The sequence below is a fragment of the Vollenhovia emeryi genome, unplaced genomic scaffold, assembly GCF_000949405.1.
Source record: "Vollenhovia emeryi isolate VEMERY1.0 unplaced genomic scaffold, V.emery_V1.0 DF939172.1, whole genome shotgun sequence".
NCBI classification, from domain to species: domain Eukaryota; kingdom Metazoa; phylum Arthropoda; class Insecta; order Hymenoptera; family Formicidae; genus Vollenhovia; species Vollenhovia emeryi.
Window position 1 is genome coordinate 231,124 of NW_011967194.1, and position 12,034 is coordinate 243,157.

A 12,034-nucleotide genomic window follows, 5' to 3' on the forward strand; every position below is an offset into this window, starting at 1 on the left:
CCCAACCCGATTCCGACCCGGTTTGGTGTTTCCACCGCAAAAACGCTCACCCCAACCTGATTCTGACCCGACTCTAGCCCGACTCTGACCCTCGGTGGAAACGTAGTCATTTGTTGCACACGAGTGAAGACCGATTCTGCGGGTACCCGTGTCATACGGATGCCTGCTTCATACGAGTATTCGCATTGCACAAAAATACTCGACTCGCATCAAACGGCTATCTCTCGAATGACATTATACATATATGTTACATATTTTTGTGCAATGCGAATACTCGTATGAAGTAGGCATCCGTATGATACGGGTACCCGCAGAATCGGTCTTCACCCGTGTGCAACGAATGACGGGCGGACGGGCGATTGTCAATTTGCCATGTTACCCGATTCTTCTTCCGAGCACTAGTGGAAATATACACTACGGAAATTACCACTCGCCAGGATAACACGATAGACAATTATTTGTGGAATATTGGAGGAAGGGAGAAATCGATACGTCTTTATAAGATTATTTCTATTTATATAAGATATTAATGAAGATGTGAAATCGTATAGTGTTCAGTTTTATTACAATTTGCACACGATATTAATATTCATTGGAATACAAATTATTTAAATATAATAGTTGCAGTATGTTTTGTAAGATCTTCTGCCTTAAAAAACCAAATTTGTCCTTCGCGATCGGAGAAACGAGCGGAATTTTTGCTGAATTTTTCTCAGAGTCCAAGGGTAACGCATTTCACTCAATTACAGGTGGCCAAACTGTACAAGTTGTGCCCACAAGACTCCGCCCAGGGTGTCTACCGCCTGGATCAGAGGGGTCAGGATGCGACCATCGCGCTGGGAATTTATTTTCTGGAGTCCGGCCTGCAGCACCGGGATAAAATTCTGCCGTATCTGCTGCGATTGCTGCGCGGTCTTCCGAAGGCGGTGTGGCGGGACGAGGTCAAGTCCTCGCTCGCCGAACGGGTCCCGGTCGCGGAGCGTTTCAGCTTCTGCCTGAACACGCTGCTGAGCGACGTTGCGGCCAGGTGCGAGCCGGCGCGTGAGGAGATCATCTCGACCCAGGTCGAGATACTCGCCGTTCTGACCAACCTGATACGCGGATACAAGGAACAAAATAACAACAGGGGCCTGCAGGCGAAGAGTAAGCATGACTTGTCGTTGGTCGATCATTGAATTTTTGTATTTAATAAATACGATAAAGTTATGCTGGTTGTCCCATTTCAACTTGGACAGTAGAATATCTCGAAAACTAAGCCCAGCAAACAAAAATGTTTCAGAAATTCATTCATTCACAAAAGTTGTATGGTTTCGAGGGGGACTTGAGATGGTATCATTAATTTGAATAGTTGCTTGAGGATCACGTAAAGGTCACCTCCAATTTTGTAAATCTTATTCCACTAATTAATATGAACAACTCTCTGAAACATTTTTTTATTTGCCTGATACTTTTTGAGATGTTCAAGAGAAAATGTATAACTTTGTCAATGTTTAGCTTATGATATCTCGATAACTGTTTGTCGGAGGGAAAAGTAGTACGGGACTTTTTTTTATTTGGTCTCAGGAATATGTTGTTGCAATAGTGCTCCAATTATTGAAAATTTTTGTGTACGTTGCAATACAGAAAAATTGTAATCATAAAGTAAGAAACCTTAGTTTCTGACATTACGTATTGTATTTCAGTATCGCTATGCAAGTGTCTGGTTCCGGTGCTGATCGGTCTGGCGAGATCAATGGGTCGCTTCGCGTGCACGGACCCGCCGTTGCTCTGCCGCATCTTCCCGCGTCGGGAGACACCCTCGCCGGCGGGCAGCACGGAGAGCCGCCTGATGGCCGACAAGAAGCAGCACAGCTTCTCCAACTTCAGGCCCATCATCCCGCGGTCGATGAGCGGCAACTTCAATTCCTGCATGGACAACGCGTTCCCGGGCTACGACAGTCACCATTATCACTGCGGCAAGAGACCGTCGCTGCAGTCCTTCCTGTCGGTGCCGTACGACCCGACGACGTACTTCTTCAGCCGCTACGGCTCGAGCTTCAATCAGTTCCCGCAGATGCGCTGTAACGAGAGCCCCGAGAGGAGGGCCGGGATGCAGTTTACGGTGGTGCATTTGCAGAGCGTGCTGGCTCTGGCCAAGAAGTTGCTCACCAAGGAGATCCTGACGTTCCTCGACGAAGAGGCGCAACAGGTACGTCTCGCGTTACATTCGTGTCTGATACGCAACTGAACTGGTCTCGCCATTGTTTTCAGGTGTACAGTTCCGGCCAGGTACAGATTTTTCCATACCGCACGTTCAGCGAGACGATGAATCTCGTGATGGTGGCACTGTTGCGCGAGCTGCTGCAGAATCAGCGCGACTTACCGGCCCCGTTCACGAGGGACGTGCAGGAGTTCGTGAAGGGTCTGTTTCTCTCGGGCCAGACCGAGCTGCAGTCGCGGCAGCACGACGCGAGCGAGCGCGAGGACATCGACACGAACTTCCGGACGGTGAATCGCTTCAAGGTGAACGTGATGGCCAACTCCGCGTGCGTGGATCTGCTGGTCTGGGCGATCGGCGATGAGACAGGTGAGGCGAGACGTCCGTCCGGTCGTCGCTGAAACGAAACACGAGATCGCGAGCCGCGGGAAAGCACCTTACTTACTAAAATCCGGAGCACCGCAGTCACGACCGTAAATAATCCGCCGGGGAGTTTTCGTGACTGTGCTCGTAACTCTTAAGTTGCATGGACCGCGCGAGATCTTTCATCGCGGTGGCCGCCCCGGCACAGATCTTTAAAAAGCTCTCACGTTATTGTTCCAGTATCCGGCGAATATGATTTGTCCGCGCTGTTCGCAGATATCAGTTCAATGCTGATCGGCAAGGGTATATTGATTTACCCGTGTGTGTTACAGTCTCCGTTAACATTTCCGCTATTAATGATTATTAACAAATGCCTCTGCTTAGCTGGAAACGATAACAATTCGCTTCTCTTCACCAAGTGTTTTGATTGACTTTAAATTGGTGTAGTAGATAAACCAAGACTTTGTGAATTTTATTCTGAGGAAAGGTTTGCGAGTTTTTTTCTTATGTTAAATTTTTCAAGATACACGTTTTTTTTTCGCATACGCAGAGTTTTACGCACGGAGGGACACTCACAAAAGCATCTTCATATGTGCCGTGTCGAATAACCAGTTGATCGTTTTACAGTAGTCAAAACGTTGCAATTTATATTTCTACATATATTTACTTATGTGTTCATATTTCTGAGCAGTGGAAGTTTGTACGTTGATTCTTAGGCGCGGACAGCTTGTGCGGGCGGCTCGTGGAGAAGATCAATTCTAATCACGGGCCCAAGCTCGTGCTGGCGCACATGCCACTGCTGATGGTCTGCCTTGAGGGATTGGGAAAATTGGCGCAGAAATTTCCCAACATAGCCAGCACGTCCATCTACTATCTACGGGACTTTCTCATCGCGCCGTCGCCGATCCTCTTGAAGCTGTACCGTCAGCACAGCGAATATTCCATGAAGGAACATCAGTTTAAAGTGCTGGGTAAAAGAAACTTTGTCGTGTATATCGTTAATCGAAAAAAGTAAAATTATTGTTTGTCGCGTGTAATAAATGTGATATAACATGTGTGTGCACGCGTCTGGGCAGTCCAAGGGAAGGAAATAAGCGACACGAAACAGACGACATCGTCGGTGCACACGGCGTTTGAGAAACTTCGCGACGCAGCCATCGGCAACCTCTGCATCGCCCTGGAAGCCGCGCATTCCGTGAATCCGGACTGCGTCCCGGCGCTCGTGGCCAGTGTCTCCAACAGATTGTACACCGCGGACATATCCGACGGGTACGTTTCGTCGAGAGAGCTTCTGCCGACGTTTACGAGCTTCCTAATGCAACGCGGTGGTAAACTACAATTTCCACTTGGCTTCAGGGAGAACGACGAAAAGTTGAAGAACGAAGTGGTGTCGAAGAACATCGTGATCATGTTGGGCCACGTCGCGGTGGCGTTGAAGGATACCCCGAAGACAATGCGCACGATCTTCCCGTTTTTCCAGCAGCTCTTCTGCCGCACTCCCAGCGACCTCGACTTCCTCATCGTGGATCAGTTGGGCTGCATGATCATTGCCAAGTGCGAGCCGAAAGTATGAGTCAGCGCTCATTCCGAGTATTCAGTATCATTTTTATTATCGACGTTCTTCGGATGCTTATTTTCGTGCATTCTTACGCAGATTTACGAAGGGATAATGCAGATGTTCTCCATGTCGTTGGGCTCGAGTACGGCGACGTACGCCGCGAACGACGACCGCAAACAGTACTGCCATGTCTCCAAGGCAGTTACAAACGCACTGGCGAACATAGCGGCGAATCTGCAGGGCGAGTCGGAGTTGGACGATTTGTTGCTGCATTTGCTGGAACTGTTCGTGCAGTTGGGTCTCGAGGGTAAACGCGCCAGCGACAAGATGCCGAATAGCATCGCTGCATCGGTAAGATCTAAGCTAGTAATCTTGACAAAACCGTCGATAGTAATTGGAAGAAAAGCATTATTTTATATATCATGGTACACAGAAAGCAGCTAGCAGCGCTGGGAATCTAGGAGTGCTCGTCCCCGTGATCGCAATATTGGTGCGGCGTCTGCCACCCATCAGACATCCACAGAAACGACTTCTGAAGCTGTTCAAGGACTTCTGGTTGTACTGCGTTATTATGGGCTTCGCCGCGGATCATCCTTCGAGATTGTGGCCGAGTGAATGGCACGAGGGCGTTAAGGAGATCGCTGTCAAGTCGCCCTACCTTATCTCTCAGACGAGCGCGCGCCTCGAGATGCGAGAGCTGCAGTACACGTCGGCGGTGCGCAACGACAGTGTCTCGTTGAACGAGCTACAAGAGCTGCGGAGTCAAGTGTTGAAGATAAGCACCCGGTACGAGTCATTTCAAATCGTCTTCCGATTTCTCATCAACCATCTAATTAATTATCTCAAGAATACTTTATAAGTTAACGCGTGACTCTGATTATAAAAAAAAATTATATACTTCATTATCGAATTATCCATATATATTTCTGAACCTTTCGAACCTGCTGCTAAAATTTCTGCGATTTTTTGTTTCAGTACAAACGACATATCGGCATACGTGACCAAGCTACAGTTCGCGCAGTGCACGTACTTGCTCTCCGTCTATTGGTCGGAGACCTTGCGGGTGGCTAACAGTTCGGAGCCGAGTCTGCAGCCGATAATGGAGTACCTGTGCGACACCGATTTGCAGAAGGACAAGAGCGGCATGTGGCAGTGCATATGCTGCGTGGCGGACTCCGTGTTCGCGAAATTCAAGGATGTGATGCAGCGCAAGCCGAAGGACGAGCAGCGCGAGAAGGAGCTCGAGAATCACGCGCAATTCCTGCTGGTGCACTTCAATCACGTGCACAAGCAAATCAGGCGGGTGGCAGACAAATACCTCAGCGCTTTAGTGGACGCTTTCCCGCATCTGTTGTGGAACTGTAAAGTTCTTTGGAGTATGCTGGACATATTACAGGTATATTCGTTTATGTACACGCATTTATCGTTTTATTATATTCTACACTTTGACTACTTTACTATGCGACCATTGCAGATTTTATCGTACTCGTTACAACTCGACCCGAATGAAGAAACGCCTAGCTTAAGAATACCTTGCACGCCGTACAGCATCGAGTTGATGAATACTCTTGAAGCGAGAGAGGTACGATTGTTATTAACGCTTTATTTGTTAAAGTGAAACAGTCGCGATGATGTGAATTGCAGATTATCGTGAAGGATTTTACCGCGAGATGCAAGGGCATTGTGCAGGAAGCCATGAAGTGGGCGCCGCAAGCTACCAGGTCGCATCTACAAGAGTACATCAATCAAATACCGTCTTCCGGTATGCGACATCATTCTGGCTTGTCATTGGCCATCGACTCGGTTCTCGAATTTGTGGACACCGCGATCCCCACGGTGGTCCCGGCGAACGTACGTATATTTAAGCGTGTTATGTTATCGGTTTACTTCAGATTTTATCTTAATATTTCATTCTCCTGTTCCACGCATTGTAAATGAAAGCCGCACTCGCTATTTCTTGCATTAACGAAGCGATATGTTTAATAGACAAATTCGTTGGATAAGAGGCCACGCGCGACAAAGGGCGCGAGCTCGTGGCTGCTGTCGATGATGTCTACGAGATCGTGGCACGCCGGCGAGGTGGCGGGTATGCTCGCTCTTGCACGCACCGAATCGCCGACCGTGGAGATAACCGTGGAAGAATGTAGAGATAAGGTCGTCGAGAGGTTGATCGAGGCTGTCCGTCGCGCCTGTCAGGATCGGGACGATACCGTTTATCGCGGAGCTCTTTGGCGTGCTACCGCTCTTTTAATATCCATGCCTGGTAAACTTCAAGTCAACTTGCAGTCTCAAACCTACCTAAAATCGTGGATTGATTTGTCGGGCAATTATTGACGGGCTTCTCTTTAATTTGCACTAATTGGATGTTGCATTTTTAGGTATACATAGACGATTGTTGCACACGGTCGCGTGCTCGCAGATCGAACTGTTCACGACCGCGGCTATGACCACGGCGGTCGAGTGCTGGCAGTGGATCTTAACCGTACGGCCAGATTTGAAGTTGCGCTTCTTGCAAGAGATGTTACTCGCGTGGCAGTACACCGTTGAGAAGAGGATGGGCTTGTTCGCGCCTAACGAGGAGGAGGTCAGTCCGCTCGCGGTCTACGAGGGTTGCAAGCTCGGGCCTAATCCGCCACTCGTGAAACCGCACGATATCTGGGTGACCTTCATAGTGGAGCTGGTCGAGACGGCCAAGTACTGTTGCCAGGAGACGGTCGATATGATCGCCCTACTCCTGCATCGCTCGTTACCCATGACCGTCGGTGCGTCCGGCGAGGAGCCGGGTATCACCCGACACGTCGCCGCGGTTGGCGTGCGCTTTAAACTTCTCTCGTGCGGCTTGGTACTGCTGCAGGGTGACGTCTTACCAAGGTAACAAAACCTCCTTCGCTATCGCGTGAGCGACGACTATGGCAGAAACAAATTATTGGATCTCTTTCGCCAGGACTTTAAGTAAGAACGTCCTGCGAGAACGTGTCTATTCCAATTGTCTGGATTACTTCTGTCGAGAACGTCAGTTGCCGACCCAAGAGCTCGATCAGCTTAGCGAAGACATAGTTACGCTGATACGCTTCTGGCAGGTAAGCTCGTAGCGCGTTAAAACTTAAGGGCCAATTAAGATAGCGATTCTATTTGTAAAAATTATATGAAATTTGTCTCTTTTGTTTTTCAATAGAATACCAGAATTTATTCGCGGTCTACTTACTCTGTTTTACGTATTTCCACAGGTGATGCACAGCGACAAAAAGTACTTAATGATGACAGGGGCCGATAACGAATTTGAGATAGTGGCGTCGCAAACCTACACAACCGCAATGATTCCAAGTGAGACGATCGGTTCGTTAGCCGCCACGCTAGCTCCTACACCGAACGACTTCTCAAGGTCACCCAGCAATGTGTGGATGAGCACCATGCCTATGTCGACCAGCACCAATACACTGAGCAAGCGCAGCAATCGCAGCAAACGAATTGTAAACGCCAATATTCTCGTGAAAGATTACATCAAAAAGAGAAATCTGATTCTCGAGTTGCTAGCAGTTGAGATCGAAATGTTACTGGTGAGTTCTCGACGAGTCGCAAGCATGCAGGGAGCTATGTTTGTCGCAATAATAGAAATCAGCTTCTAAATGTCCGAAATTCTTGTCAAGGTCTGGCGTAATCCCAGCGGAAGACCGGAACTCGCGTTGCAAGGTGAAGGAAGTATCGCGGACTGGCGTGCCAAGGGGATGAACGACCGCTGGCGAGAATATACGCGGCTCGCGTGGGAGATCAGTCCCGTTCTGGCCACATTCCTGCCGGTGCGATTGAAGAATCACGAGGTCATCATCAAGGAGATTTGTGGCCTGGTGCGTCTCAAGCCCGTGCTGGTCATGCATGTGTCGGAAGCGTTGCAGTATCTCATCACGACGGACACGCTTCTCAACGATGTGCCCGAAGTGAGTTTTAACTTAACGCTATGTAAATAATGATTTACGAATTAACCGTTCGATCTCTACTTTATAATCTGTGATATTGATAGGCGGTTGATAAGCGCAGACATAGCGTCGTCTCATTTCTAAAATTTTTATTCCGTTTTAGTTAGTTTATATGTTGACATGGGCAAGAGTGTCCCCGATTCAAGCGCTGGCGTTCTTCTCGCGACAATTCCCGCATCATCCCATCTCGGCGCAATACGCCGTGCAAGTATTGGACAGCTACCCAGCGGACGCTGTGCTTTTCTACATACCTCAGCTAGTGCAAGCTGTCCGCCACGACTCGATGGGCTACGTAATCGAGTTTATTAAGAAGATTGCTAAACGATCGCAGGTAATATTGCAAGACTGAAATCAAGTTGAACATTAAATTGTGAGAAATCCTAATCCTTGGCTCAACGCGCTTCAGGTAGTGGCACACCAATTGATATGGAACATGTACACTAATATATACATGGACGAGGAGAAGCAGGTGAAAGACCTGGTGCTGTACGACGTCCTGGATTCGTTGACGAAGAACATTCTGAACGCCCTGTCCGGCCCGGCGAAACAATTCTACGAGAGGGAGTTTGACTTCTTCGAGAAGATCACCAACATCTCGGGCGAAATCCGGCCGTATCCCAAGGGACCGGAACGCAAAGCCGCGTGCTTGGAGGCTTTAGCGAGGGTCAAGGTACAACCTGGTTGCTATCTGCCGTCGAATCCCGAGGCGATGGTCATCGACATAGATTATCAAAGCGGTACTCCTATGCAGAGGTACGATTGGGTTGATTAAAAAAAGACGACAACGATATATTATAGTGGATTGTATCAGAAAATATTATACAATTGTCTTATAATTACAGTGCTGCTAAGGCGCCGTTCTTAGCGCGCTTCAAAGTACAGAGGTACGGCATCAACGAGCTCGAGAATATCGCGCTAGCGGTATCGACCAACGGGAAAGTCGAGAGCAAGAAAGAGACGGAAGAGCAGACGTGGCAAGCCGCTATTTTCAAAGTCGGTGACGACGTCAGACAAGACATGCTGGCACTGCAGGTGATCAGTATTTTTAAGAACGTATTCCAGAAGGTGGGGCTGAATCTCTTCCTGTTTCCCTACCGAGTGGTAGCGACAGCTCCCGGGGTAAGATAGATACTGATTTCCTATAGCGAGTACACCCTGAATACATATTTCGTTTACAATTATATCTATGTGTCGTCAGTGCGGCGTGATAGAATGCGTGCCGCACGCAACGTCGAGGGATCAACTCGGCCGTACGACGGACAGCGACATGTATCAGTACTTCATCACGCAGCACGGCGACGAGTCGACCAAGGAGTTCCAAAACGTTCGTCGTAACTTCGTCAAGTCGATGGCGGCTTACAGCGTAATCACCTACCTCCTGCAGATAAAGGACCGTCACAACGGCAACATTATGATAGATACGCAAGGTCACATCATACACATTGACTTCGGCTTCATGTTCGAGAGCTCGCCCGGCGGGAATCTGGGCTTCGAGCCCGACATCAAGCTCACCGACGAGATGGTCCTCGTGATGGGCGGCAAGATGGAAGCCGCGCCGTTCCGCTGGTTCATGGAACTGTGCGTGCAGGCCTTCCTCGCAGTTAGGTGAGCGTCATTTCAACGATATTGGCTCAAGATATCATTCTACATATCGCAATAACGAAACAAGATCAACACACGTAAAGACTATCTAGAATTTATACCGATAGTCACTGAAATGCACTCGTGGATATTCTTTATCTTGCAGGCCCTACCAGGAAGCCATCATCTCCCTCGTCTCCCTCATGCTCGACACGGGACTACCGTGCTTCCGCGGGCAGACCATCAAGCTCCTGCGCAGCCGGTTCGTGCCGACCTACACAGATCGTGACGCGGCGATCTTCATGATCAATGTAATACGTAACAGCTACCTCAACTTCCGTACGAAAACTTACGATATGATACAGTATTATCAGAATCAAATCCCCTACTGAACCACTATCGGAAAATTTACTTCCGCCCCCTTTCCCCCCCCATTTCTCTTTCCCGTCCGCGCGATCGTTAATGGGCAAACTCTTGGCGCTCGCCGCGACTGCTAGCGAATTAGAACCAGGTGTCGGTAGAGTTAGAGTCGGTACTCGACGTACTGCAGTTGTTAGATTTCACGGTATATAACCACTGACTGCGAAACTGTACAAATTGGTGTCGATGTTAGCCTCACGTGTATTTTACGAAAGCGTTTAGCCCCTGTATGTATGTAATAATGTATCATAATTATCTACGAGAGATATCGCTTATGTATGTGTATATGTACATGTATGCAGCACATCTGTATACGAGCAACATTCCTGTCCTGTCGTTATTAATTTATGCGCTGTTAATGAGTAAAGATTAAATTACTTTAACCACACGACGACGACGTACTTCAAAATACCTCATTTTACTTGCGGCGTATGTCAATTCTTGGTTGCGATAGTTTTAATCGGACGTTTTCTAAACCTTTAGAAAAAGAATGTGTATACGTTTTTTTATTTCGACTTGCCGTCTCCCGACGTCTTTAGACTTTTATGTGCAATTACTTTCCGTGGGTGCAATTAGCAATTAAACGAACGAGAAGTAATAGCAGTTTAATTTATTCTCTATGTACAGTAGCTAGGCAAGTTCTCTTGCCATCGTGCAATGTTACATCGACGCGAGTTTGCGGCATAACGTAAACGGCTAGACTTGGGCTCTGAGACGTTAAGAGCCCCAATTATAAGTTTTCCCTGGAGTAAAGTGTTTCTTTCCGGTATCGGGCGCCACCCTGAAAGAAGATGTGTATCGCTAATAGTTTTTAAGGTTGTTAAAATTAAAAAGTTAAAGTTAAAAAGGTTGCTTATTCAATGAGAGAGCTTCCACACGCGTATCAGTCCCTCGAACTTTTGCGACAAAAGATACTCGTGTACTGATTTCAAACGCGAACTCGTTGGCACTTGTACTCACTCTGTACCAATTTGCTTCGATCCACTGATCAGCATGGGCGGCTGAACCTCTCGCCTCGCGTCTCGCTGGTAATAGTAGATTTGCGAGGTTTTGTGATACGGGCCGCCCGGCAATTCCGGCGGGGGTTGAGTGCGCTTCGCCTGGTCGTCGGCCCATCTGTGGTGCAGCACGATTTTTCTCTGCGGAGAAGATAAAAATGAAATAAACTAAAAAGTAGCAATGAAACTCGGACGTAGACTTGCCCAAGGAGAACACAAAGTCAGGATGATGTCAATTTGATGTCGTATTGACCAAATTTATGTCCTGGCTTTTTGTTCTCCTTAGGTAGCTACATTTTTAGCGAAAAAACTAAGTAAATACGTTTACAAAGTAACTTTCTCAACTTTGGTAAACTTAGGTCAAATTTTGGTCAATATGGCATCAAATTGACCAAAATTTGGTCAATACGACATCAAATTGACATCATCCTGACTTTTTGTTCTTGGGTAGCTACATTTTTAGCAAAAAAACTATGTAAATACTTTTATAAAGTAACTTTCCCAACTTTGGTAAATTTATGTCAAATTTTGGTCAATTTGGCATCAAATTGACCAAAATTTGACACAAACTTGGTCAGTATGACATGAAATTGACATGATCCTGGCTTTTTGTTCTCCTTGGGAGGTTACATAATTGGAGCGAGGGTCGTTGCTTACGCCTCGGCAGATTTCCCGAAAGTATTGTATCAGCGGTGTGACACTCCGGTGCTCGACCGGGCCCGGCATGCTTCCCCCGTGAATCGACCGACTTGTCAGGAGACAATTAAGCTCGGCACGGCATTCAATCCGGCAGTCGAAGGGCCGAGAGTTAACCTGAGCGAGTCAACGTTGACAAACACACTGCGGATCGACCGCTCGATTCAGCTCGATTGCTCGTCCCGCGCTCGCAATCGATAATCGAACGATGCCGCGTATTTCTCTCGTCGAAATGTCGCGTCAGCGG

At 47.8% G+C, this 12,034-nt stretch overlaps 2 protein-coding genes across 3 annotated transcripts in view; one reads left to right on the plus strand and one right to left on the minus strand.

Annotated features, from left to right (window-relative positions):
• The window catches only part of LOC105563677 (phosphatidylinositol 4-kinase alpha), a 12,751-nt gene extending 1,914 nt beyond the window's left edge, over window positions 1–10,837 (plus strand). Inside the window, exons 2-23 of one of the 2 annotated variants that reach the window (XM_012015455.1) lie at window positions 750–1,143; window positions 1,683–2,188; window positions 2,251–2,566; window positions 2,801–2,863; window positions 3,277–3,531; window positions 3,637–3,829; window positions 3,917–4,127; window positions 4,215–4,469; window positions 4,552–4,904; window positions 5,094–5,514; window positions 5,593–5,700; window positions 5,763–5,969; window positions 6,105–6,381; window positions 6,497–6,989; window positions 7,063–7,198; window positions 7,346–7,675; window positions 7,766–8,053; window positions 8,196–8,423; window positions 8,499–8,845; window positions 8,935–9,211; window positions 9,291–9,697; window positions 9,840–10,837. In XM_012015455.1, coding sequence (XP_011870845.1) covers window positions 750–1,143; window positions 1,683–2,188; window positions 2,251–2,566; window positions 2,801–2,863; window positions 3,277–3,531; window positions 3,637–3,829; window positions 3,917–4,127; window positions 4,215–4,469; window positions 4,552–4,904; window positions 5,094–5,514; window positions 5,593–5,700; window positions 5,763–5,969; window positions 6,105–6,381; window positions 6,497–6,989; window positions 7,063–7,198; window positions 7,346–7,675; window positions 7,766–8,053; window positions 8,196–8,423; window positions 8,499–8,845; window positions 8,935–9,211; window positions 9,291–9,697; window positions 9,840–10,065 — 6,291 coding nt within the window. In that variant the 3' untranslated portion in view covers window positions 10,066–10,837. The remainder of the gene's footprint in view (window positions 1–749; window positions 1,144–1,682; window positions 2,189–2,250; window positions 2,567–2,800; window positions 2,864–3,276; window positions 3,532–3,636; window positions 3,830–3,916; window positions 4,128–4,214; window positions 4,470–4,551; window positions 4,905–5,093; window positions 5,515–5,592; window positions 5,701–5,762; window positions 5,970–6,104; window positions 6,382–6,496; window positions 6,990–7,062; window positions 7,199–7,345; window positions 7,676–7,765; window positions 8,054–8,195; window positions 8,424–8,498; window positions 8,846–8,934; window positions 9,212–9,290; window positions 9,698–9,839) is intronic. The other variant, XM_012015456.1, reaches the window with a different exon arrangement.
• Window positions 10,689–11,948, minus strand: LOC105563676 (NADH dehydrogenase [ubiquinone] 1 alpha subcomplex subunit 7-like). Its single transcript, XM_012015454.1, has 3 exons — window positions 11,749–11,948; window positions 11,054–11,232; window positions 10,689–10,874 (listed from the first exon to the last, which is right to left on the minus strand). Exons 1-3 carry the CDS (start codon window positions 11,815–11,817, stop codon window positions 10,811–10,813), a joined length of 312 nt encoding a protein of 103 aa, XP_011870844.1. The 5' UTR covers window positions 11,818–11,948; the 3' UTR covers window positions 10,689–10,810.
• Window positions 11,949–12,034: the final 86 nt, after the last annotated feature.

Excerpts from the sequence above, each read along its gene's own strand:
- LOC105563676 (XM_012015454.1), bottom strand. The coding sequence starts at position 11,817 with ATGCCGGGCCCGGTCGAGCACCGGAGTGTCACACCGCTGATACAATAC. Across the intron at positions 11,233-11,748 it reads TTCGGGAAATCTGCCGAGGC|AGAAAAATCGTGCTGCACCA; the intron begins GTAAGCAACGAC and ends TCTTCTCCGCAG. Across the intron at positions 10,875-11,053 it reads TCGAAGCAAATTGGTACAGA|GGTGGCGCCCGATACCGGAA; the intron begins GTGAGTACAAGT and ends ATCTTCTTTCAG.